The sequence below is a fragment of the Ursus arctos genome, unplaced genomic scaffold (genome assembly GCF_023065955.2).
Source record: "Ursus arctos isolate Adak ecotype North America unplaced genomic scaffold, UrsArc2.0 scaffold_2, whole genome shotgun sequence".
In the NCBI taxonomy this organism is placed as follows: domain Eukaryota; kingdom Metazoa; phylum Chordata; class Mammalia; order Carnivora; family Ursidae; genus Ursus; species Ursus arctos.
Genome location: NW_026622874.1, coordinates 86240423 through 86265537, shown reverse-complemented (window position 1 = coordinate 86265537; position 25115 = coordinate 86240423). Strand labels below are relative to the sequence as shown.

At 54.4% G+C, this 25115-nt stretch overlaps 1 protein-coding gene and 1 long non-coding RNA gene across 5 annotated transcripts in view; one reads left to right on the top strand and one right to left on the bottom strand.

Annotated features, from left to right (window-relative positions):
- Positions 1-91: 91 nt before the first annotated feature.
- Positions 92-21985, bottom strand: KDM8 (lysine demethylase 8). 4 transcript variants are annotated; one of them, XM_044390173.3, is made up of 9 exons: positions 21848-21984; positions 15239-15550; positions 12393-12900; positions 10428-10594; positions 9209-9341; positions 6907-6954; positions 1655-1804; positions 852-944; positions 423-765 (listed from the first exon to the last, which is right to left on the bottom strand). In XM_044390173.3, exons 3-9 carry the CDS (start codon positions 12882-12884, stop codon positions 601-603), a joined length of 1248 nt encoding a protein of 415 aa, XP_044246108.2. In that variant the 5' UTR covers positions 12885-12900; positions 15239-15550; positions 21848-21984; the 3' UTR covers positions 423-600. The 4 variants fall into 4 exon arrangements, with proteins under 4 accessions (XP_026371429.2, XP_044246108.2, XP_026371430.2 ...); XM_026515644.4 differs by lacking the exon at positions 15239-15550 and having other exon boundaries at positions 92-765; positions 21848-21983; XM_026515645.4 differs by lacking the exon at positions 15239-15550 and having other exon boundaries at positions 852-905; positions 21848-21985.
- LOC113267606 (uncharacterized) overlaps positions 21641-25115 on the top strand; it is a 55072-nt gene continuing 51597 nt past the window's right edge. The window contains exon 1 of the long non-coding RNA XR_003320881.4: positions 21641-23168. This is a non-coding gene — a long non-coding RNA (uncharacterized LOC113267606). The remainder of the gene's footprint in view (positions 23169-25115) is intronic.

Genomic DNA, 25115 nt, shown 5'->3' with positions numbered 1-25115 from the left:
CCGAGAGGGACCCTCGCCCGTGACCAGTGCCACCTCCAGAGTGTGTGGGTTGGGGCTCTCCTGTCAGGGCCAGTCATGACAAACAAGTCGGTGGCAGTCATAGGATTTATTAAGATCAGACGGCAGCTAACGTTCGTGGACCTGCCGGACTCTGTCCGCGCACCGCCTCTCGGACTCTCCGTGGTGGGTGCTCGAGCTGCCGTTTTCCACACGGAGACACACACACGGTGATGTAACCGTCGCAACTATTCCACGGCAAGTAAGCCAAGGGCCTGGGTTGGAATCCAGGCAGCCGAGCTCAGAGCCCACCCTCTACTGCCGCACACAGTGCCGGCCCGTGTCCCCGCTACCTCAGGCCTCACGATGCCCAGGCTCTCCAGGCGGGGTGTGGGCCTGCAGTGTCCTCCTGGGGTCCCGCCCGCCCGCCCCTGCTGTGTGCACCTGGCCTGGAGCGTGCACCTCGCTGTGCCCTCGCCCCGTGTCCGTGCAGCACCCAGCCTGGTCCCCAGCGAAGGCTCCGGCACAGGCCGGGTCTGGCTCACTCTAGATGCTGGGCGTGGACCAGGGAACGCGTCTCAGACCCTCGCACCCGGGACCTCGCTACGACCACCAGAAGCTGACCGAGAAGCTCAAGTCCAGAGCCCGCACGTAGTGCCAGTACTGAACCGGGATAAACAGGATCTCTCCGGGAGACAGGACACAGGACAGGAACGGGGCCTTGGCAAACTTGGGGAACTTCTCCAGGTCGGGATTCTCCACGTCAACCTGAGGAAAATCCAAGCCGTCACGTGCCTGGTCTCCAGGGACGGGGACACCATCCGCAGCGTCACACGGGGTCCCCGAGCACCCACCTGGCTCGTGTTATGGAGAAGGTGCGTCTCGTGCGGATACAAGGCCTCTGACTCCTGCGGGGAATACAGCCGGATGTACTTCCTGCCGATCACCTGGGTAGACGGTGACTGGTCACTCCGCTGCTGCCCCCCAGGCCAGGGCTGGCCCCCCACCGACCACAGGTCCCTGAACCCCCCAGCCTCCCGCACCTCTCCGCGCCTTTCCACGTGCTGTTCCCTGCACCCAGACTGCCCCATCCCTGCCACGCACGTTCCGGGCCAGGTGTCGGTTTAGCCTCCAAATATATTACGGATCAAGAACTATAGAGGCTAGCCAGAGTGGCCCGAGGTCACCAGGCTAATAGGTGACAGGGCCAGCGTTCATGTTTTTTGTAAAAAATAAGAAGGTTTTACAACAGATGCCCCTCCCCTTGCAATAAACACACCCGCTCCTCTCTCTGGGTCTCAGGACACACCATCTGGTGGCTGAGAAGCCGGGCCTCATCTGGGGAGAGGTGCCGGTGGGGGAAACCGGCCTGGTCCCGATGGACGGGCGGGTGGGGGGTGGGGAGAAGGCAGAGGGCACTCGCTCTGTCCCCAGACGGCGCCCTGGCCCTGCTCTGCCTGAGTGGTGCAACCACCATCCCCCGGGCTGCTGGTCCCAGAACCACATCTGGAAGCAGCCCCTGCCGGAGGGAGAGCCCCACAGGCGGCCTGGTACCATCTCTCTCTTTTCATTTTTGTCCTCTCTCTGGTGTTTAAACACAGATCACAGGGCCATGCCACATAGGGCCGTGAGGCCAACACTCTGGAGCAACTCCCACCTGGACCAGGAAGTTCTGCTGAGGGTCCTGATGAAGGGGGGACACGGTTCCCTGGGGACCAAACCAGGCATTAATGGTGATCTCTTCCTCCTCCCCGTCGCCCAGGCAGCAGTAGTCGGGGATGCTGATGTCCCGCTTCAGCTCCGGGATCTGTGGGGGTCAGAGCACAGGTGGGAGGCCGAGCCCCGGCCAGGGACACACCAGCCCCAAAGTCAACGGACCATCTCATGGGAGGGCCAAACACACACGGCCTTGTTAGGTAACGACACGACTGCGTCTGCGTCTTACTGTGCGGGAACTGAAAACCCAATTAAAAAAATAAATACACAGGGGCGCCTGGGTGGCTCAGTCGGTTGAGCATCCGAATTTTGACTTCGGCTCAGGTCGTGATCTCCTGAGATCAAGCCCCATGTTGGGCTCTGTGCTCAGCATGGAGTCTGCTTGTCCCTCTCCCTATGCAAGCTCGCTCGCGTGCTCTCTCTCTCTCTCAAATAAATACATAAAAAATTTTTAAAAAAGGAACAGTAAATAAATATATAATTATTAGGAAAGAGTTATATATAATTTTATGTCCAGATTTGTTTCCCTGTCGTGTGCATTTTATCGTTTCCTGTTTGAAAACCTGATAGCACGGCTCTGCACTTAAAAATACAGCCGCTCGCGATGTTCTGCAGAATGCCACATTTTTGAAAATCAAATTGAAGAAAAACCAGAAAGAAAACGGGGTTGGGAATTTATCAAATCTTGGGAAAGGAAGATTCCCCAAAATGGACTAAGGAGAAAGCGGTCACCATGTGTGCATTTTAAATGCGTTCATGAATACAAAGGCCAATAAAGGGAGAAACTTTTGCACTGTGGGATACGAGGGTTAGTGTGGACGGCGCGTACAAAATAACAAGGAAAAATAATAAGGATCCCGGTACATAAGCTAAACAAATAATCACAGGGCAAAAACCAGATACTACACAGAAATGACTTTGATACAAGGGAGGCGCTGTGGGCTCCCCTGCCCCGGCCGCCGTCCCTGACCTGCTGACCAGGGTGCTTTCAGACAGCAAGCACGTGTCCCCCTGGAGTTTTCTTCTAGCCCTGAGTCCTTCCCGCTCCCTGTCTGGGCCTTTGGAAAGCCCAGCTGGGGCTGCACCCAGCAGAGGGGGCCCCAGCACCCCGGCTCAGGGCTGATGAGGGGTCCGGACACCCTGGGGAGGGGGCCGCGGGCCAGCTCTGCTGGTATAACCCTGGCCGGGCCTTCTGAAGCCTGGCCAGGGGCCTGTTCACTCACCATCGGACGCCAGTTCTCTCCCATGGAGGCCGGTTCTCTCCCACGGAGGCCAGGCCCCCATGGCCCCCTGCAGCCCCAAACCTCTAAGACTGCCTACTGAACGGGCAGGTGGCTTGAAGGCCGGGGAAATTCCACAGAAACCGAAGTCTGGTCCCTAATGGGTGGCAATGGGGACCCCTCTGCTACTTTCCTCCGGTACTTTAAGAGGGACGTCTCCCTGCTCTGAAGGGGCAGCTGCAGGCAGACTTTTGCTATTCTTTCAGTCGTGGCTGCTCCAAGGTCAGGGTGTGGCCAAGAAGCCATTGATTGATCCTAGGAATGGCTGGAATGTTCTCCCTGCAGGGACCTCAGGCTGTTCTGTCTCAAACAGCCTGTGCAGAAATACAGAAATGCTGCTGTGTCCACTGCTCTGCGCTAGCGTTCAAGTTCCCAATCTGGGGTCCCCTGTCCTGTCGGCTGGTGGGGCCGGGTGGGGGTGGTGGCGGCAGGAGATCCCAAGGCCTCTGGGAACCTCCTGCTTCTCCATCACAGGGGCTCCGGGCTCCAGCACTCACAGCTGCTTCCCGCTGGGGCGAGGCTGACCCCCCCCCCCCCCCCCCCGCCCTGTGGAATGCTCAGAAGCTATTGGTCCCTGATGACATCATCAGGATTTCTGGACTGTGACTGGTTGATCAAATGGAGTAATGTGAGCCACTGGATAAAGGATTCAGAGACCCCCCCCCACCCGCCCCACACCAAAGAGAAGGAATGCTCCTAGGATGTGACCAGTATTTAAAGGGAGGCCTAGCGTGGTGGCCACAATCTCCCACAACGTGGGGTCCTTTGGAGAAAAGTCAGTACGAGGTTTTTGGGCAAGAGGTTTTGGGTGGGAGCCCTTGAGCTTCGTGGAGGCAGAGAAGGTCCCGGAGAGTAGTGCAGGGGCCTATCAGGTGGCACTCTGGGCAGCAGAGGGGAAAACACACCTCTGGGAACCCGAGAGAAAGACCCAGGTGGCCTTCCAAAAGCTAAAATGTCTTCAGGATCTTGGTTCGTCTTAAAACCCATCTGGCACTTTGCCTTCTGCTTCTAAAACTGCTGCTTCTGGTTCTAGTAAAATGGAAAATGGCTGCTCTAGGACAGGGAGGCGGGTTTTCCTGTGGCTTCACAGGGCCCCCCGGAGGTGTGACTGAGGTCAGGGGGCAGGCTGGTCACTTGGGATGGCACAGGAGGGGCCTGCTGGCTGAGAGTCCCCCTTCCCTTCAGAGAGGACAGGAGGAGGGATCTACAAGTCCTACTTCGGGAGGCCTGGGAAAGAGACAGCAGCCCACCCCGGCCCCACCTGCTCCGGTCCCTTGAATTTCAGGCGCGAAGGCTCCTGGAGGCTGGCACAGCCCCAACTGGACCTGGGTCCCCTATCAGGACAGGCAGTGAGAGTAGCCCCAGCCGAGGGGCAGACCTGGCAGAGTCATGCCCCAGCTCGCCCTTGGCTGTGGTTTGGGCCCTGACTGACCCGGATCTGCCCCCTGCAGGGCATAACCCCTGTCCTCGCCCAGGCCCAGTGCTGCCCTGCCTGGGCATTCCTGCGGAGCCCCACCTGGCCTGGCTGAGACACCAGCGAGGTCCCTCCTGGATTCCTCGGCTCCAGAACGGGTGCTCGGGTCTCAAGTCTAGAGATTTCCTTGACTGCTCCTTTTCCCTCGACCACACCCAACCACCTGTGTCCAAATGCCAGCAGTTGGCGCCAACCTGGAACCTGTCCGCTTCCCCGGGCATCAGCTCTCCCTGGACTATGGCAGCAGCTTCCTGGGGGTCTCCCCGCTCCCCCACCTACCCGCCTTCCATTCCCCTCTGGGACGGGGCCTCGGCCATCTGAGAAACACTGCAACCCTCCCACGCTGCCCCGAGCGGGAAGAAGACCCTCCTTCCTCTTCCAGCCACACCTGCTACTTCCCTCCCCGCCAGGCACTTGGCTCTGGCCCCGCTCCGGGGGCAAGTCCGCTCCTGCTGGCCCCCTGGCTGGCATGCCCCCCCTCTTGTCTCCTTTTAGATAAAAGAAGAAAGTTCAGGACTGGCAGAAAATACGGCGCTTATAGTCGACCACTAGCTTATCCCCAGAACGTACACAGAGAACTCCTAACACTCAAAAGACAAACGACCCAATAAAAAAATGGGCAAGACATCCACCCCACCCGGTGGCTGGAGGCTGCTGGTCTCTGAGTCGCACTGAGGTCTCAGCTCCTGGAGACCCCTTCCCGCCCATGGCTCTCAAGAGCCCTCCTTCCCGCCCAGCCACCTCCACAAGGCTGCCTCCGTTCTTCTCTTGGGGGCGCTCGTCCCCAGCTGATGTCCTTGGATTTCAGGTCCACTGGGGTGGGTGGGGGGGAAGGCGACTCTTCCTTACCCTGTCGCCCCAGGGCCGGGCCCAGAGCAGGGTGCAGAGGGGCCCCGGGGAAGCCTAGGACCTGGGGGCAGCGTTCCGGCCCCTCCCCGCTCCCAGGACAGAGTGAAGTGAGTGGGGGACAGGGCAGGGGGGTGCACAGGCCAAACTGTCTGATGATCTCCCCGGGATAAGCCGTCAGACTGTTCCAGCCTCACCAGACAGCTCTGAGAACGAGGAAGGCAATCGCGCTCCACTTCACTTTGTTCCCCCGTTGTGCCTACGTTTAAAAATAAAGTCTCTTTTTTCTCCTGATGATGAGTATTCGTACTCATTCTAGATGCTTTGCAAGCTGTAGAAGGAGAAACCACACACGGTCTGACCACCACACGCGTGGTTCATCTTCTGGGGCGCTGACTTCCTCCTGTCCTCACCGGAGCGCAGCTCCCTCTGTCCACAGCGCGTCTCACTTCCCTGCAGCCGGGAGCCCCCGGGGTCCCAGGAATGCATTGTGCGTGAGGCCCCCCTCACCGTGCGCTCGGGGCCCCAGATGTGTGGGTGTGTGGGACAGGCGCTGCCAGGGTGGGGGCTGGGAGCCAGCCTGCATTGCTGTCAGCTCCCGGGGCGCTGGTGGGGCCCCCCTGTGATGCTCCCTTCTTGGTGCTGACCGGTGAGGGAGAAAGAGCTGGCGTGGGACTTCCGTCCCCCCGGGCACTCTCCCGCACAACCGCCCGGCTCTCCTGGGACTACCTCCTCTAACCTGGACCTTCCTGCTCAGAAACTTCCCAGGGCTCCCTGCGGCCTTGCAGATAAATCCGAGTTCTTGGTCTGGCCTTCAAGGCTCGCCCAGCTGGGGCCCAGGCTCCCTCTCGGCCTTCTTGCTTTGCTCTGCTGAACGCGCCCTCCCAGGCAGGTGGACGCACCCCCACGTGGGGCCCGCTTCAGAGTGCGCCGCCAGCCCTGGTGTGGGAGGCGCCTCTCCCTGCAGTGTCCTCCCGCCTCTGGCCTGGCTGAGCCCTGCTCTTCCTCTCAGCCCCAGCCTGAGACCCCCTCCGCTTTGAGCCTTCAACCAGTCTGTCCTGAGGGTCTTCAGTCTAGCCGACCAGGGCTGGGGACCCACAGGAACTGAACCCGGCCCCTGCCAGGAGTGCTCAGGCCCAGCCGTGGGGACATGGTCTCATGAGCTGACAACCGATGGGATAAGGACAGTGCCAGGAACCCCCTGGAAAACCCACAGTCAAGGAAGGCAGCGACTGGCTCTTTCCGGGTCCGGTCATAGCCGGCCACCTTACTCCTGGCTCTCCAGGACCCACTCCTCGGGTCCTGCCACCCCTGCTCAGGCTTCGGGCTCCATCTGCTGGGGCCACCTCCTTCTGACGCCGTGGCTGCCTCACCGCCCCACCCCAGGCTTGGGGTCCTGGGGTCGGCACGAGCAGTCTCCCGCTCACCACCCGGCAGCCTCGTCTACTCTCCTGCCGCCCGCTGGTGAGGGGACATGGGCGCCAGCCCTGTGTGTGGTCCCCGGGGCTGCTAGAGCCCTTCAGAGCTCAGAGCCCAGGAAGGGAGGTGGCACAGGTGGGGGCGTCAAGCACAGAGGAGCGTGGGCAGACTTACCTGGTCAAAGAGCTGGTGCTGCGCGAGGTACCCGACGTCCCTCGACGACTCCGCAGAAGACAAACACAGAAATAGCCCGGTTAGTCGTAAGCACCGCCCTCCGGGACCTACCACTCCACTGGCTCTCGGCGCCGGGCGCACCCCAGCCACAGGCCGCCAGCTGGCAAGGGCCACCACTGCGTCCTGTCCCGTTCTGCCCCCTCTTTGCCCCGGGGGCGAACGCGAGGCCCTCCCTCTCGCCGGCAGGGCTGGGCCTTGGGGAGACTCGGGATCTGGGGCCGCCTGTGTAGGGACTGCCCCAGACTCGGTTTCCCCCCAAGAAAATGAAGAGGCCGCACACACGTGAGGATTTCTTTTATACATAAAAACGGAATCATATTATATGTATTACTTTGAAATCTTTGTGTCATTGGATGACGAGCTCACGGATATCTCCTCAGGGCAGTACGTACAGATCTGCCTCATTTTTTTTGACGGCACATGTTTTATAGGCAGGACACATCATTGATTCAACCATCCCCCGCTGGTGGACGGTCAGGTTATCTAGCCGGTGTTTCCATAAACACCCTAATGTTCTGGTCCTTATATTTATGTTCCCTCAAAAATAGAACATCTGCGTCAAGGAGTGTGTGCATTTTGAATTCTAATAGCTTCTGCCAGCTTCTGTTCCCAAAATTAACCACGTACTGTCTTCCCAGCCCAACCGTGAGCACCCGTTTCCGACATCCTGGCCCGCACTCCCCGGACATGATCATTTTGTGAACACTCGTGCCATCAGACGGATGAAAAGCTCAGTGCCTTACAAACTGGGCTCCACGAGGCTCCAGCCCTTCTTGGGAGGTGGTACGGGCTCTGGAAGGGTCACTGGGGGTGGAGCACGTGGGAGGTCGGGCCCCACCCCCCCAACCAGAGCCAGAGCCCAGCCGGCCTGGGTCTCACGGGCTCTGAGGCTCACGCCGTGTTGAAGGAGATGGCAGCTTCTCTCTAGAATCCCTCGAGGCTCTCTGTGCTTCCAGCCCTCTCCCTCACTCCCTTCCCTTCCTGATGACTTTAAAGGTCACAACAAGCCAGGCCCAGGGCTCCGAGGTGGGCAGGGCCGGATCTGTGTGATCTCTGCTGTCACGGAGATCTAGCCCAAAGATGCTATCTCAGGTTAGCCCGGCGCTGACCATGCTGCGCCTAGAGCTTTCCGCAGTTTACTCTTCCGTGTTTTCAACTGTCAGCCGGCATGGTCATCCCCCGGGCCCTTGGACTGCACCGGACCCACGATGAAACCGGATCAGAACTTTCCAGGGGCTGGGCCTGGGGCTGCCTCGGGTGTGGGTTGCTAGGAAGTGTGTGAACAATCACAGACCACAGATTCGAGACTCCCTGACCTCGGGAAGGACTCTGTTCTCCAGGCCAGGAAGGGCAGCCGGGACTGTGGATGCTGGGTGGACAGGCCCTCCCCTTAAGGGTCCTTGCGCCGCGTGCAGGCTTCCCTTTGGAGCCCAGAGGAATGCTTCGGGAACTCCAGGGCACACAGGCTACATTCTCTGCCACCCGGGCCTCAGGAAAGGGAAGCCACCCCCGGCCCTTACTGTGAACAATCAGACATGATAGCACGGCACAGCGGCTTTTGGAAACCGTCTGGCAGTTCCTCAAAACGGCCACAGAGTCACCACCTGACCCAGCGATTCCGTATCTAGTATATACCTGAGAGGAACGAAAACAGATGTCCACACAGAAACTGGACGGGAACGTTCACAGTGGCGCGTTTCACACCAGCCAGTGTAGACCACCTGAACGGCCATCAGTGGACGATATACAAAATGTGGTGTGTCCACACCCCGGGATATCACCCAGCCACAGCAGGCAGCCCTGAGAGTGCGGTGTGGACAGCGGCCGGACGCAGAAGGCCACATACTGTCCAATTCTGTTTCTATGCAAAGTCCAGAATTGGGAAATTCACGGAAACAGAAAGATTAGCGGTTGTCTGCGGACCAGGGCGGGGGGCAGTCGCAGAGGAAGTGACTGCTCATGACTACAGCATTTCTTGGGGAGTGATGAGAATGTTCTGGAATTAGATAGTGGGGATGGTTGCAAAATCTTATAAAGATGCTAAAAAAAACACCACTGAATTGTACAAAAAAAAAAAAAAAAAAAAAGGACCTGAAATGAGTCAGCGTTCCTCCTGCCCTGCAGCTGGCCTTCCTCACTCTGGCCCCCCTACCGACCCCTCCAAATGCCCCTCCTGCAGCGCCCGGATGTCCTGTGTGCTCCCCACCGTAAGCGCTGTGGGACAGCAGGCACGACGACATACCTCATTCCTGACGTATTTGCTGATGAACTCATTGACCGTCATGAGCGTCTGCGACCATTCCTCGTCCGTGTACCTGGAACCGACCTCCACTGGGACAGTTCGGCAGCCGGCAATTTCTTGGATGTACTCCAAACTATGAGACAGATACGCATGGTCACGATCGTCACTTTGGCTAAGACCTGCCGGGCACCTCGGCCACACTGGCCTCCTCTCGACTCCACACAGCTCCACGGGGAGAGACTGCTGTCAGCCCCTTCACTGGCGGAGCGCACTCGGGCACAGACACGTGGGGTGACGTGCCCACTGGCGCCACGTGGTTTGCAGAGAGACCCGGTGAGGCTGGTTTGCCAAGGTATCTGCAGGGCGGTTCCATCGCCCCGCTGGCCGAGAGCCTCCCGGCTGTCTCTCTGCTCACCTTGTCTTGGAGCGAAGAGCAGATAGCACGGTGGGGGTGCTGGTTTCTGACCTCGGGAGGCCTGGCCCTGTCCGTGACAGGCTGGGGACCTCTGCCCATTTGTAAGCCAGGGTGATAACAGTACCTGTCCCATGGGATGGGAACCAGGCAGGACAGAGAGAGAGAAAACACGGCAAGTGCCGATCGTGGTGGCTGGTGTGCAGTAAAACACGTAACGAACATGTGCGGGACGTGGGCCCCTGCGGCTGGAACCCTTCACATGGCCTTGGCGGGAACCACTCCCTCCACGACCCACCGGAGACAGGGGACCTGATCTGCCGTCCTCAGAGATCCCTGCTCCTTTCTGCAGCTGCGGCCTGCCGGCCACCGTCCAGTGGCCGGACCTGTGGTCACCACCACGCATCCGAGCAGAGGTGAGGAGGGAGCAAGCTCAGGGGAGCCCCGCCTGGAGGGGTGGGGACACGTCTCGGGTTCTTACTTCTGCTCTTAAGCCTCAGGGCCCCTGGGAAGGTCCACGGAATGCCTCAGATTGTGCAAAATGGCACTAACAGACTTCACGCCATGCCGCATGGCCAAGCGAGCACTCACTAGAACCCGCTTGGAGCTGGGAGCGGTGGAAGGTATGGAGCTTTCCACCTCTGCCTTGAACTTGGAGCACTGCACCTGTAATCCCTGGCTAAAGCCTAGCGATCCACGCAGGGACAGTCGGGACGTGTGTGTGAGGCTGCATTTCCTTGGGACCAAGGGAGGCAGAACCGGGGAGTCCCTGGGTCGGGGGGCGCTGGAACGGGCAGAGCCACCCACCTCCACTTGGTCATGCACGGCCACTCGTCCGCCACTCCTTCCAGGATCACAGGCCTCCCGGGAGCCAGAAACTGCTTCCTGAAATGCTGGAGCGACGGACAGCGAAGCCGGGGGACTGGTCTCTCCGATGCCACATCTGGAACTGGAACAGGGTCGTTCCTTGCTTTCTGGTGGGGACAAGCGCAGAGAAGTTCACACTTGAGGCACAGGCCGGGCGCCGGCATCCCCGGCAGGCTAGCTGACCGTCCTTGGTAACGGCAGCCGACGTGCGCTACCACTGTCCCTCCCCGCTGCTCCTCCTATTCACGCTGGCGACATCCAGACTTTTCTCTTTACCAGTTCATGTCAAGTGTCTGTTCAATTGTGAATGGAACGTACGGCTTTCACAGAAACTCCGCAGGAGAGGAGAAGTCGCCACCCCCAAACGCCCTCTGCACTCAAAGGACCCTTTCCTGGATCACGTGTTCCTGGCCCGTTTCTGACGCCCCGGCAGGAACGTGCGGGACGAGACACCCTGGAAAGCAGGCCGCACGACACTGCTCTGGCCCCACGAGGTCGTGGGAGCGGCTGCACCAGAACTTCCTGAACCACCTCCCAGCCGAGTGACCTGAGCCTCAGTTTCCTCGTCTGCTACGTAACTGGGAGAGGAGCCCTCCCACGTAGAGTGCCCAGGATCACTGACTGGGGGGGGGGGGTCTGCTCCCTCTGCCCCCGCAGGCTGGGCGCGAGGCCTCTCGTTAGCCTGCACTTGGCCTGTATGCCCTCTGCTTTTGTTGTCACACCCCAAAGAGGCCTCCCCGACCACCCTGTGTGAGCGAAGCTGTCTCCCCCACCTTTCTCACCGTGCGAGAGAAGACGCCTCCTAGAACCCAGGCTCTTCCGTATCGTGCCCTTAGCTCCTGGCACATGTGGGCCACCGCTGGTGCTCCAGAGAGCCGCCGAGCAAACCCCCTTATAGGCATGGGAATGTGGGGGGACACGGAGGGGCCTAGACGGTTGGCCAACTCAGGCAGGCTGACTCCAGAGCATAAGCTCTCCCCTCAGCTACACACACTGCCCAATGCCACCCACGCCACGAGCACCACCTCGGGATGGGGCCACCTCCACGTTCCCTTGGGACAGACTTGGCGTGGGAAAGGAAAGTGCAACCCCTGGGTCCAAGGGCACAGGCACGTCTGCCCTGTCCCCTGAAAGGTTAACCAACGCGCCACACCCATGGCCTTCTGGGGGTCCTTGGCAGCACCGGGTGTTACAGAAAACCTACTTTGAGCATTTCATGGCCAAAAATGGCTGCCTCCTGTTCTTGCTTTAAAAAAAATTTTTTTTTTAACCACAGGTAGGGGGAACACTTTCCCACATGCCTGTGTCACAGACCTATTTCCTCCTGGCGAACAGACATGCCCAGCGGTATCACAACTGAGGGCTGCGTGCCAGCGCTGGGGCCTAAAGCCCCGTCTGCCACCGCCCTCAGCTCTGCGCGGTGTTCTCTGCGCCCCCAAATACCGGGAACCACCCACGCCAGGACCTCAAGGGCGGGCCCGATCGGCCGCGGGACCAGAAGGCGGCTGGAGGCAGTAGCTCGCCCCGACTCAGCTGCACAGACAGCGAGGCAGCCAGGAAAGCGGGTGATGCTTCAGCCAGCTGACCGAGAACAGGCTGGAAGGGGTGGGCCACGGCTGCCCGCAGCTCTGGCCCACGCAAGCCCTTCAAGCGGCTGCTCTCGGGGGCCACCGAGCTTCCACCCTCACTCTCCTGAAAGGGCACTGCTTTTGCAGAAAGTGGGGGGAAAAACTGAGAAAACAGACCAAGCCGTTCCATTTCTAAATCCGCAGAGATGCTATTTTCCGCCAAAAGTCAGCATACCGTGAGGGCTCACCCCTGGGGATAGCTAACTCCTCCCTTCTAGAAAAAAACGGGGCTGTGGGGGCATGTGAGGTGTGGCGGACGACAATCCCACCCAGATACCTTCGTGCTGTGCTGCTCCTGGGCCAGGCCTGGGCCAGGCCTCTTTCCCGAGGGAAGGTGCGCTTGGAGGACGGCTGCGACTTTAATGAGGATGTCCCCATGGATGGCTGCCCCCATCAGCAGGCCCATGTCACAGACCTTCAGGGCCGCAGCCACCGCGGGGGCGTCCCCGGGCTCTTCGCACAGACACACGGCCTTCAGGAGGCAGCCGAAGGCATAGACGCGGCGCCAGTCCTTGTGGACGTCCCGCCACGGGCCCGTGTTGAGTCTTTCCCAGGAGTAGTCCAGGATGACCTCGCTGGCCTGTAGACACTCGCTCCGGCGGCCCCGGCAGAACAGCTCGGCGGCCTCCTGCAGTAGCCGCACCACGCTGGGCTCCACCTTCTCCCCGAGCTCCAGCACCAGCTCCTCCTTCGTGGGGGGCAGGAGCGCCCGGAGGGCCTCCTGGAGGGCGCCGGCTCCTGCCAGGGGCTCTCCGTTGTCTTCAGCCATGGGGCCCTCTGCCAGCCTAGTCGGAGAAAGGTGGAGGGGGAAGAAAGAACAGTTAGAGCAAAAAACCATGTTGGACACCTAAATACGCACGTTTGTAGGTTTTCATAAAATCAAACTTGGGGGGGGTTGGGGGCAAGCTAGATCTGTGATGACATCCAGTGGCCAAAACGTCAACCACTGAGTTTAAAAATATACATTTGGAAAGGCAACCTACTGAATGGGGGGGGGGATTTGCAAATGACATGTCCAATAAAGAGTAAAGAGTTGGTATCCAAAACATATAAAGGACTGACACAACTCAACACTCAAAACACAAATGATCCAATTGAAAAATGGACAGAAGACATGAACAGATATTTCTCCAAAGAAGACATCCAGATGCCAACAGACACGTGAAAAGATGCCCAACACCACTCACCATGAGGGAAATGCAAATGAAACTGCAACGAGATTTCACCTCGCACCTGTCAGAATGGCTAAACTCAACAGCACAAGAAACGAGGATGTGGAGAAAGGGGAGCCCTCTTCTGTTCCCACGTTGGTGGGAATGCAAACTGGTGCAGCCACCCCAGAAAAGAGTATGTAGGGTCCTCAAAAAATTAAAAATAGAACTACCCTACAACTCAGCCATCGCACTACTGAGTATCCCCAAAATACAAAAACACTAATGCAAAGGGATACGTGCACTCCTCTGTTTATTGCAGCATTATTTATAACAGGCGAGCTACGGTAGCAGCTCACGTGTGCACTGACTGACGAACGGATAAAGAAGATGTGATGTGTGTGTGCGTGCACGTGCGCGTGTGCGATGGAATATCATTCAGCCATAAGAAATGAAATCTTGCCATTTGCAATGATGTGGATGGAACTAGAGAGTATTATGCTAAGTGAAATAAGTCAGAGAAAGACAAATACCATATGATCTCATTCATATGTGATATTTAAGAAACAAAGCAAATGAGCAAACGAAGAGAGAGATAGAGAGAGAAACCAAGAAACGGACTCTTAACTATGGAGAACAAACTGATGGTTACCAGAGGGGAGTGGAGGGAGGGATGGGTGAGACAGGTGATGGGGATTAAGCCGTGCACTTATCACGATGAAAAGAAAATGATTAAAAAACTAAAAAGTGATAAAAAAGTAAAAACTATACAAAGTTATTTTCCAAAGACAGAGAGACCACGCAGACTTCCTCCCTTCCAGATTTCCATAGCTTCCCACACGTGTCCTTTGTGACAGCATCGCATGGGTCATGATTGTACTGTGGCCTTCTCTGCCGGGCATGAACCTGGCACAGTACAGGCTCGCCGTGGGCGCTGGATAAATGTTTGCTCAGAGAGGAACATGCCCTGTCCTTGTCTGGAATGCCTCCGACGCCCGCCTCTCTGGCAAACTATCCAACCTTTAAGGTCCAGCCTCCATGACCCCCTATGGGAAGCCTGCCAGGACTCTCCCACAGCATCTTGTGTTGGAATAGCTCTCGACTTTCTTGAGCTACTCTTGTCTCAAATGTACCACGAATACCGGCCTACATGTCTGTCTCTAGCTGGTGAGCTAGCTGGCGAGCTGCTCCAGGGCAAGAACAGGTCTCAGTTCTCTACAGTTCCCTAGAGTCTGGCTCACAGTAGGCACTCGGTTGAGGGTACGGAAGGAATGAGATCCTAACTTCGCAGGAAGAGACCTGGCAATACATGACACCTACAGAGAGAGGACAAACATCACAGCTGGTGCTTTTGGTGGCATTACCCACGATGCCAGGCCAGTCCTAAGGCAGGAGTACCACTATGTGAATAGGTTCTCACGGGTTCAGTGCTCACAACCGACTACCCGCCCGTGCTACTATGCGCTAGGTATGCTAGCAGTGGGTATATCCCCTGCCTGTCTCATTGGATGCCAAGAAATAGGGACCATCGTGCTTTTGGCAGAGACTGCTCTATGCCAGGGCTCAGCAGACTCTTTCTGTAGAGGGCCAGACAGTCCACACTTGAGGCCTGGCAGGCGGTCCAGTCACGCTCTGCCAATGCGCCTGTACAGTACGTACACAAACAGGCACGGCCGCATTCCAATAAAACTTTATTTACAAAAACACACCCTTGCTTCAAGCTCACCAAAATCCAGTTCATCTTCTTCCTGGGCACACAGACTACATTTCCAGGTCTTCCTTGCACTTAGATGTGACCATGCCACCAAGTGGTAGCTAACGGGAATGTCAGCGACGGTGCCACTGCCAGGGCTGGCCTGCACACACCTCCTGGAGAATTCCCCACACTTTCCCTACCCCCTGGCTAGAAGTGAAGGACCCTGAGGCCCTGGAGGATGACAGCCACAAGAGCCCCCCAACCAGGCATACATACCCATGCTGGAATGCCTCGTGAGCCAAAATTAACCTGTATTGTGATCAGCGGGCACTCCGTTGTCTCCCACTGGCTGTTTCCGGACCAGACTGTTCTTGCTAGGGCCCCACAGTGCTCGTCCTCCATTCGGAGATTACAGAGCCACTTCTCTTGTCCTTTTCCAAGTTCTTCTTTCCAGCTTTCCATTCATTCTGTGGCCCCACTAGCCCTCCAAGGAACGTCTTCTTCCTTACGTCAGCCAGGCTTGGCTTCTTTAGTTGACAGACAGAGAACCCTACTGGGCCCACAGAAGTCACGGTCAGCCAACATCCCCTGGAGGATGGTGAAGGCAAGAATGAAGGCTTGCCTGTGATGAAGCCGTATCAAGTTCCCCCAGTGAGGAGGAGAAAGGCAAGAGTTTCCCCGTGGTCCCTGCCTCCTGTTACTAACACCCTTATCCAGCTCCCTCCTCCTGAGCATGGGCAGGAACTATAACTGAGTGAGTAAACAGAATAATGGCCTTTGCAAATGCCATTAGAAATAAGGACCTTGAGATGGGAAGATCATCCTGGATTATGTGGGTGGGCCCAACTGAATACAGGAGTCCTTGAAAGAATCTTTCCTGGGTAAGTCAGAGTCAGAGGGACAGGTGATTGTAGAAGGGTCAGAGACATGCAGTGTTGCTGGCTTTGAAGATGGGGGAGGGTCACAAACCAAGGGGTGTGGAAGCCTCTAGAAGCTGGACAAGGCAAGGAAATGGATTCTCTCCTGCAGCTTCCAAAAAGAAAGGCTGCCTGGGCGAGACCTTGATTTTAGCCGTCGGTCCCATATTGGTGAACTTCTAACCGAGAGAACTGTAAGCCACCAAGTCTGTAGTAATTTGTCACAGCAGCAATAGAAAACCATAATGACTTGCTTCTAACCAACAGATGTGCAAGTTTGACATGTGTGGCTATTCTTTTTTCTCTTGGTCTAAGACGGCAAACGTGATGGGATGCCCCTTGATCGGGATACATGAGACTGTAACTTCCGCGGCTAGCGGACTCTCCCTACTGCCTTCCTGGCTTGCGTGCATCGATGAAGCAAGTGGCCACGTTGGAGAGGTCCACATGGCACACAGATGCTGGTGGCTTTGAGCCAACAGCAAGCTCAGAACTGAGGCCCTCAGTCCAACAGCCTCCAGGAACTGAATTGTTCCAACGATCACAGGGATTTAGATCCTGTCCAGTTGAGCCTTCGGGTAAGAACTTCGTCCTGACTGACACCATAATTGGAGCCTTGTGAGATCTTGACACAAAGGACCCAACTAAGCCACACCCAGACTCTCGACCCAAAGAAGCTAATACATACGTGTTGTTTTAAGCAACTAAGTTTATGGTGATGTGTTACACGGCAGTAGATAACTAATAAACAACCCTATCCAGATTTCCCTGACACCCTGGGACCCAACTGTACCACTCACACAACAGAACGAGAAGAAAAAGCATGCTTCCTTTAGCGCCAACGTGTATGAAGAAGCCAGCAGGGAAGTGAAGACATACGAATGCTAGAGGTATGGTCCCTAAAGGTAGGCTGGACAGTACCACCCCTACCTCTGGGCTCCATGTTAGCTCATTTCTCCCCAGCTCATGGGTAATGGGAGGTAGAATACTGACAGTATTACATGATTGCCTCACCAAATCTCACAATGACCCTGGGACGCCAAGAACATACAATGTATTTAGTGTAGGCCAGGTATGTTGCAGGCACTTTTTCATTCTTACAGAAACTCTAAGGAAGTATCATCATTCCCATTTCACAGAAAGCTAAAGCAGAGAAGCTAAATGACTTGCCCAAAAGCACTCGGGTGGGAAGAGGTGACGCAGAGATTTAAAACTCAGGCCGTCTGGCCTTCACCTCCATGGCCTTACAGGTGAAGGAACGGAGGCACGCCATCTCCAGCCAGCCCATGATGAAGCTGGGAGTCCAGGTTGCTTAACTCAAGAAAAATCTGTCAAGGAGGAGTTATTATTCCCATTTAACAGATGAGAAAATCCCATCACTTCACGGAAGGCAACGACCCCTCTTTCTCGTGTGTCATTAGGTTTGAAGTACCTCTTCCTGGGCGTGTCCTCTAGTTATAGCAATAATGTACAGTTGTTCTCAGTCCTGCCGTCTATTCCATGGTTCCCCCACCTTTCCTCTCCCTCTCCTTTTATTTGCACCTTCCAGCTCTGTCAGGGGATACGGAACGATGTGATCATTCTCCCCACAATCCCACCCTCTTTTGCTGATGAAGAAACTAAAGTCCAGGGAAAAATGAAGTGACTTTCCTATGTGCCGTGTCAATGCTCCAAGTTTTATGTACATTGCCTAACATATTCCTCCTAATCCCATGATGTGTGGTTTTACAAATATGAACAAGGATTTGGGAGCTTAAGCAACTTGTCCAAAACTACACAGTATGTGGTAGTGTCTACGCAGAACACTCTTTGGTTTCGGGGGTGAGGACCGATTCTGTTTTAGGACCTTTGTCTCCTAGCTTGGTCCTTGGTGCACAAGAGGTATCCTTCCCAGCTGGCCCAGTGAATGATGGGACGGAGAGCCTGGAGTGGCCTAGCCCTCGCCTGCCAGGATGATTTCTATCTCCAGCCTCCTAGATGATTTGTAAATGTCTTGTGTTGGCCTCATGAACAGCCTTCTTGGGAGGGCTTCACAGTCCAACCTTCCACCGTGGCCATATCCACGACCCATCCACAAAAATGCATGTGAGCCCATCAGCTGGACTCCCTGGGTGGCTTCATGGCTCATCCCCCTCAGAGTGACTCATGTGTCTTATGAAGTAACCTCGAGAAGTCTTGAGTATCCAAAAGACCTCAGAGACCTCACATCCTGGCTTCTCACAAAGGTCTATAAAAAAGCCTCCCAGAAGACCACTTACTTGCCTTACTATAAAAATGGCTTCCACCGGGGCCTTGTGAACCAGCTTCGTAAACAGGTCTCTTAGTGGCCTTAAAAAATGGCTTCCCAGAGGATTTTAAAAGGGCTATAAACTGGTTCCCTGGGATGCAGATTACGGACTTCGTAAATGGACCTCTCAGGGTGACCTTACCAAACAGCCCTTCGTAGAGCTCACTAAGGCCTTACAAAGCGAACCTCTACAGGTAGCCTCGTGTGCTGCTTCGCAAACTGGCTTCCCAAGGTGGTCTCGTGTTCGGCCCCCATAAACCGGCCTGCTCAGGCAGCCTCTGGGTTGCTTTGCCAGCTGGCCTTGGAGAGGGCCTCCTGTAAATGGCCATGTCAAAGAGCCTTCTGGGAGAGGGCCTGCACAAAACAGTCTCCCCTTGGCCACATAACAGAGCTCAGTAGTTCATTTCTCATCCAGAGTTCCTCGGTGAATGGCCTTATGAAAAGGTCTTCAGATACTTACGTTACACTATATGACAAAGTCTTCCAGAGGTGGACGTTCCAGGATAGCTCTGAGTTAGTTTCCAAAATGATTTTTCAGTCTGACTCTGTTTTTGCCTCTCGAATGGCCTCCCAAAGGGCCTCATGACTGATCTGAAAACACTGGGGCGCCCGGCTGGCTCAGTCAGTGGAGCGTGGGACTCTTGATCTGGGGGCTGTGAGCCTGAGCCCCACGTTGGATGTAGAGATTACTTAAAAAATCTTTTAAAAAAACAAACCACTAGCCTCCCTGAAGACCTTATGTTGACAGCATGAAGCAACTATGCTCGGGGAGGTGGCAGGCTGGTCATTATCTGAGTAATCTTACAGTAATCTTCATCTTACCGCTTCTCAGAACCTTTGCCTTTTAAATAATTGCCATATCAACCAGCCTTTGGGGGAGGAGCCAGACCCTGCTACGTGAAACGGTCTTCCAAAGAAGACTCCTGAACAGTTTCAAAAATGGGCTTCTTTACACACTGGGCCCTCGTCTGGGGGGCCAGGTGAAACCCAGCCTTCGTCTTGGTTTTACAAACCAATCTATCTTCCGTGGTGTCTTCAGGACACCGGCAATCAGGATACGTCCTGCCAATCCACCCTCCTGTTAGCTCCTATTAGCATGTGAAGTGGCCTCACAGGATAAACGGCCTTCGCTGGCTGGGTCAAACACCTTCTTGCTGACTGTATGAAACTATCTTCCAGGGCAGGCGGCCTCACGTGGGCTGTAAGCAGTGGCCTGCACACAACCACCCATTCCATTTGGCCCTCTGCTAAAGGCCAGGTATAGGCTACACGAAACCCCTTCCTAAATGGCCTCAAGCCCTAACTTTACAAATCAGCCTTCTAGCATCCCCCACGTACTGGTCTGACAAAGAAGTCTTCTTGATAATTCTATTAAACACTTTTACAGAGGAAGGCATCAAGCCAGAGTATCCTTGTGGCCTGGCTTTATTGACTGGCTTCCCAGAGTTGCTCACTGAATTGCCTTTTATAAAAGGTTATACTAAACAGCTTTCCAGAGGAGTCAAAAATAAACTGTGTGAAAGTCTTCCAGAGTGGTGCTGTAGACTGGTCTTCAAACTGGCCTCCCAAAGTTCCATATAAAAGGGAAGGGCGTAAGGAGAGATTGTATAAACAGCCCTCTGGTGGTCAGGTATAGGAGGGTTAACTCTAGAATATTTCTGACAAACCAGGATGCTATAGATACGCCCCCTCTTTTTTTTTTTTTTTTTTTTGGCTTGGTATACATTTTTCTAAAATTTTTTATTCTCACCATTTTCTCCAATGCTGTTTTTCATTGCTTGGAATGTTCATTTCTGCAAGCAGGAATTTCATTTTACACAAGCTGAGTACCGGGAGTGCTCTTCTTAGCTTTCTTTCATATTTATGTAAGTTTCAATATTCCAGTATTTATTATCTAAATATTTAATATTTAGAACTGGACAAGTCAGAAATCAGGGTTATTCCAAACCAACTAAGACCTATGGTCACCCTAATTATGAAAAAGTCTGAGGGGTCCTGTATCATCACATTAGACTCTGAGAATTCCACAGGTTATCAGCCTCGAGACTTGTTAGTCATAAAAGGCTTTTTTTGAAGGAAGTGAGGGTGCAGGTGTTAGGTCAAGTGCTTGTGTGTCCTGACTTTGTAAACTGACCTTTCAGAGTGCCACATGTACTGGCGTCACGACATGTGACTGCTTTCAGGGGAAGGTAAGGTACAGATTGCATAAAAGAGCTTCTCAGCAGACTGGATCTTGGTTTCTCTTATAAAAGGCCTTTTGGTTGATGCACGAAATGGTATTAATGGCATGGGAGTCACATAAGGGTTGTAGGAACTAACCTCTCCGAGTGGCTGTTGTCTGGGCTTTGTAAATCAACCTAATGCGAACTTCATACAAGGCTTCTCATTGGTTGTATTAAACACAAAGGCGCCAAGTATAGGCTATATAAGACGGCCCGCATGGACTCTGGTCCTGACTTCCTAAATTCACCATCCAGATAGAGCACCTTATATAAGTAAGCTGGTCTTTCATTAGTGAACAGCACAAGTGGGTTCTGTCGGTTACAAAAGAAAAGCCTGCTAGGAAGCCATCATAGTCATCCTAGAATCCTCTTAAATTATCTTTAAAAACCTAAAGCAGCTCCCAGAGTAGTCTTTAAATTGGGTGGGAGAAATCCCTTCTTGGAGAATCTCACTGGGATTCGCAGAGGGTCTCAGGTCGGCCTTATGAAAGGGCTCCCAACACCCAAGAGCCCCACAAAGGTCTCAGGCTGACCCGAAACAACCGTACCGAGGGTGGCATGCTGGTCCTGAGAAGCCTCCCACGGGTGCCTTCCGCAATAGAAGCCTCTATCCGGCCTTCTGGGAACAGGCTGTGCAGTTTTGAAATCTCTCCAATTTTACTGGGGCACTATTCCACAAAGGTTGTGCAAAAAACAAGAGCTTTCTAGGGAGCTTTGAAAAACTTCAGAAAGGTTTGGAAATATTTGGAAAGCTTTATTCACTGGCGCAAGGGTACGTCTGGCATTCGAAGGGCCACGCTGTCTCGGGTTCGGGCCGTCGGTGTGGCCCCAACACCTGCCTACTCCCTGACCCTGGGCCTGCTGAGCACGGTGACTTACCTCTGCCGGATCTACCGCCAGGTGCATAATGCCACACCTATGCTCAGCGTTAACTCCTATGGAACCAGACATCCCTGTCCTTCAGGTACCCCACACCAACACTCTACCCAAGGCCTCGCACTCCTTCCCCTCCCGGGACTTCATTGCTCGCGGCCCACATTCAGTTTGTAGCCGGCTCCCCTTCAGGCCGGTGACAAAAGTAGGTTCGGTTCGAGATCAACAGCAGAAAACTAGCTGTCGGTACCATTGCTAAGTAAAAACTCGCGCAAGCGCACTAGGGTTGCACCAACGCGGGGGGCGGGGGGGGGGCAAGAACTGCGCAGGCCCACACCAGCTGGGCTGGCCCTCACGCATGCGCAAAGACGAAATTACAGGAGTAAGGCGAGCATCACGCAGCGCCCGAAAGCCGAAGAACCGCTAAACAGCGTTTCCAGGGCACATGCGCCGTCTGTTTCCCTTCCCCACTCACACTCCCGTGTCGCTGCTTCCCGCTTCGTCTTTAAAGACAGCGCCTGCGCAGTCCTCCCCTCCGCGTCTATAAAGCCAGAGCTGCCCGCCCTCTGGAGTTGCCCAAGCTCACCTGTCTCGTGTCTGGGCTGTGTCGAGTCGCCCGGAGGCTGGCGGCGACTTGTTCCGTTTGGTCGGGCCACTCTGGCCCTCTCCTCCCGAGTAAGGTATCGATCACTCGGTGCTCGTCTGATCAGCACGGAGTGCCTAGCCGAGCGCCGAGTGATTGATGCCGAGGCCACGCCCCGTCCTGTTTTGAAGGCCCGCGGGTGGTGGCGGCAAGCCAGGGTGGGGGCCTTTTCCTCGGTTTCTCTTCCCACGTGGGGGACAGCTGAGACTTCCTCAGCCCCGATAACTTCGTGGGCTAGTCAGCTCCACATCCACCATTTCATCTGAACCGTACAGTTAGGAGGATTCATTTTCCTGGATTAGAGAGAGGTCAACCAATGCCCAGCGAAAGAAAGTGGCCAAATCCTTGTGCTTTGGGAAAGCCTCAGATCCGAAATTTGAACCCCCAAGTGCTGTCTCCACGGCTCGTGGGTGTGGGAAGGTCCTGGGTTTCAGTGGGGAGGCCAGAATCACTCCTGACCCCAAATGGTGTGGGCATTCCTGAGGGTTTGAGTTTTGAGCACACTGCCTGTGGCCTCCAGGGACTCAGGCCTTTTGCAGCGTTGAACAGACGCAGTAGAAAGTTCTGCTCATACTGAGTCTGGAGTCCAAGGAGGAACGGGAAGGTATCAAAGAAAAAATTATTCATGACACCTGTCAAAGGTGGTAAGGCAGACTACTTACCTCTGCAATGGGGGTGGGGAGGGTGGGGTTTGTGATAGGGAGAAGTGGGCACAACTCCAAATATAACAAAGACAAGTGCAGATTTATAGCCAAGGAGCAGGGTCTAGGTCACTGGATGGGAAATTACTAAGAGGAAGCACCAGGGGTAAGGGGAATTCTGCTAAACCAACCGCATAGGCCAGAGTGATAAGATATCAAGGGTAGAGGATAAGGAATTTGAGCAGATATCAAAGGTGGGGGATTTTTGCTGAACTGACCCAATAGGATTCTTGCTAAAACTGGACTCAACAAGCCACGGACAATGCCCAAGGTCAAGGCCTAGTCAGAAAAAGGATTCAGAAGGGCCTGACTAAAGTTAGTTCAAGGAGAGGTTCTTTGTCACTGCTCGCCAGGGATGTGTCGGGCATTATCTGGTGCCCTGAGACTCCTTGGTATTATGGAATTACCTTAAGAGCTCTATTAGGTGGAGATTACTGTCTTAATAGACAAGGAGACTGGGGCTTGCTCAAGGCCCATTCAGCAGATCAGTGAGTTCTAAGAAGTACGGAGCATCAAAGAAAACACCAAGTGAGCTCAGCCCCTCGCCCTGGAGGATCTCACAGGTAAGAGATTGACAAATATTTATTGAGCATTTACTATAAACCTTGTACTTTCAAAGCACTTTAAAAATAGTAAACTCATGGGGCGCCTGGGACACTCAGTTGAGTGGAGTGTCTGACTCTTGATTTCAGCTCAGGTCATGATCTCAGGGTGGTGACGTTGAGTCACACGTCGGGCTTTGTGGTGAGGGCAGAGTCTGCTGGAGATTCTCTCTCTCTCTCCCTCTGCCCCTTTCCCTCCTGCTGCTCTCATGCACTCTCTCAAATAAAGAAAATTTTTAAAATCTTTCAAAAAATGCTAAACCCATAGATTAATTATTATTATCACCCCCAGTTGAGTAGTGACAACATTGAATTTTGCCTGAGCCCTGTGTTCCTAGAAAACAGTGAAGATTGAAGGAATTCCCCTCACCGTTTTGTGTTCCAGAAAACAGGTTGCTGCCAAGAACCCCCTTTTCCATAGGACTTAGGGAAGACTCATGGATGCCCTGCCCTGTCTACCTATGGCAAGGCCAGACACAGACCCTCCAAATTCCCATTCTTTGCCTTATAAGTGATTAGTGAACTGCTTGTCCCCAGTAATCAATCCAAGCAAAATGCTCCTTAACCAGATTTGGTTAAATTCTCGTCTTCCTCCAGCCCCTGAACTTTGGCACACCTTCAGCCTAAGGGAGCAGACAGGCCCTCCTGAGAACAGGGCAGAATATTCTCTGACCTATTGTCCCAGTATGCCACCTTATCATCCTACTTCCTAGTTCTTTTCTGCGGCCTATAAAAGAAAAAAAAAATCTTTTTGCCTGACCCTGAAGATGCTCTGCAGACCTTATGGTCACAGCTTTCTCTCTAGGACAGTAGATCCCTCCCCCCATTGCAATCATGCTTACAAGTGAGTCTGCCCTTAATACTTCCAGTTTTATTTTTTGTTAGACAGTGGGTGGGCAGAGACTATGGGAGGGTGGACACTGGGCCTCTAGGAGCCCAAACAGGCCCCACAGTAAAGGGTCAAAAGAGATGTGAACACAGACCCTCTGATTCTCTTCCACAGTGATCAGGAATGGGGTTCCGGTCTGTCCCAGTGAGTAGGGAGTGCTGCCAGCCAGGCAGACAGACATCCCTTTTGCCAACTTGTGTTTTCAAAACTGGCTTGTTGAGATGAATTCTAGGCACCAATGAAATGTTTTCGTAAAAGAAAAGAACCACAGTCTTTTGTGGGGCTTCACTTCCCGTGTGTCAGTGCCAGTCCCCACCCCTCCCCCTATTTCTCCTTGTCCCAGGCAGCCTTGGAATTGGCCATCAAGCTGACAGAACCCTTTGAGTGCTGCGGGAAGGCGGGGAACCAACAAAAGGCACCGTTTATGTCCATGTTTGTGGATTTTCTGTTTGATCAGCAGCCTGTAATTTAAATATATACAAGTGTGCTGGGAACATTTGTGGCTTAATTACCGAATTTATTTAAAACACACACATACAAACAAAACTCTAAGCTGGAAAACAACATTTAGCTTGTCCACAGAAGAGACATTTAATTGACTCCAGTTGCTTAAAGATGATGTGAAAACCTTCCCCTACTGAATCTTCCATTCACTGGAGGACCTAAGGCTGGTCACTTACCCAGCCTTCATTGGGTGCCTTCATTCTCCTTAAGCATTACCACCTCAGCAAGGAGCTAGTGGCCTGAAGTGACCTTAAAAGAGTAGGAAGACAAAAGCCAAAGTGTTTTGTTGAGTGGATGCCGCTGGGATGGAAGCGAAAAGTCGCTGACAGGAAGTCAGGCAGCCTGGAACACTGATTACCTCTCTGAGCCTCCAGTGTTCTCCTCCATGAAATGGGTATAAGAAAGATCCTGTATCCCCTGTGCTGGTGAGGATTGATAGGACGGCTGTACGTCTCCAGCCTCTAGTCCCTAGTCTGTTCCAGAATCCCTATGTTCCAACCTATTAGCACAGACAC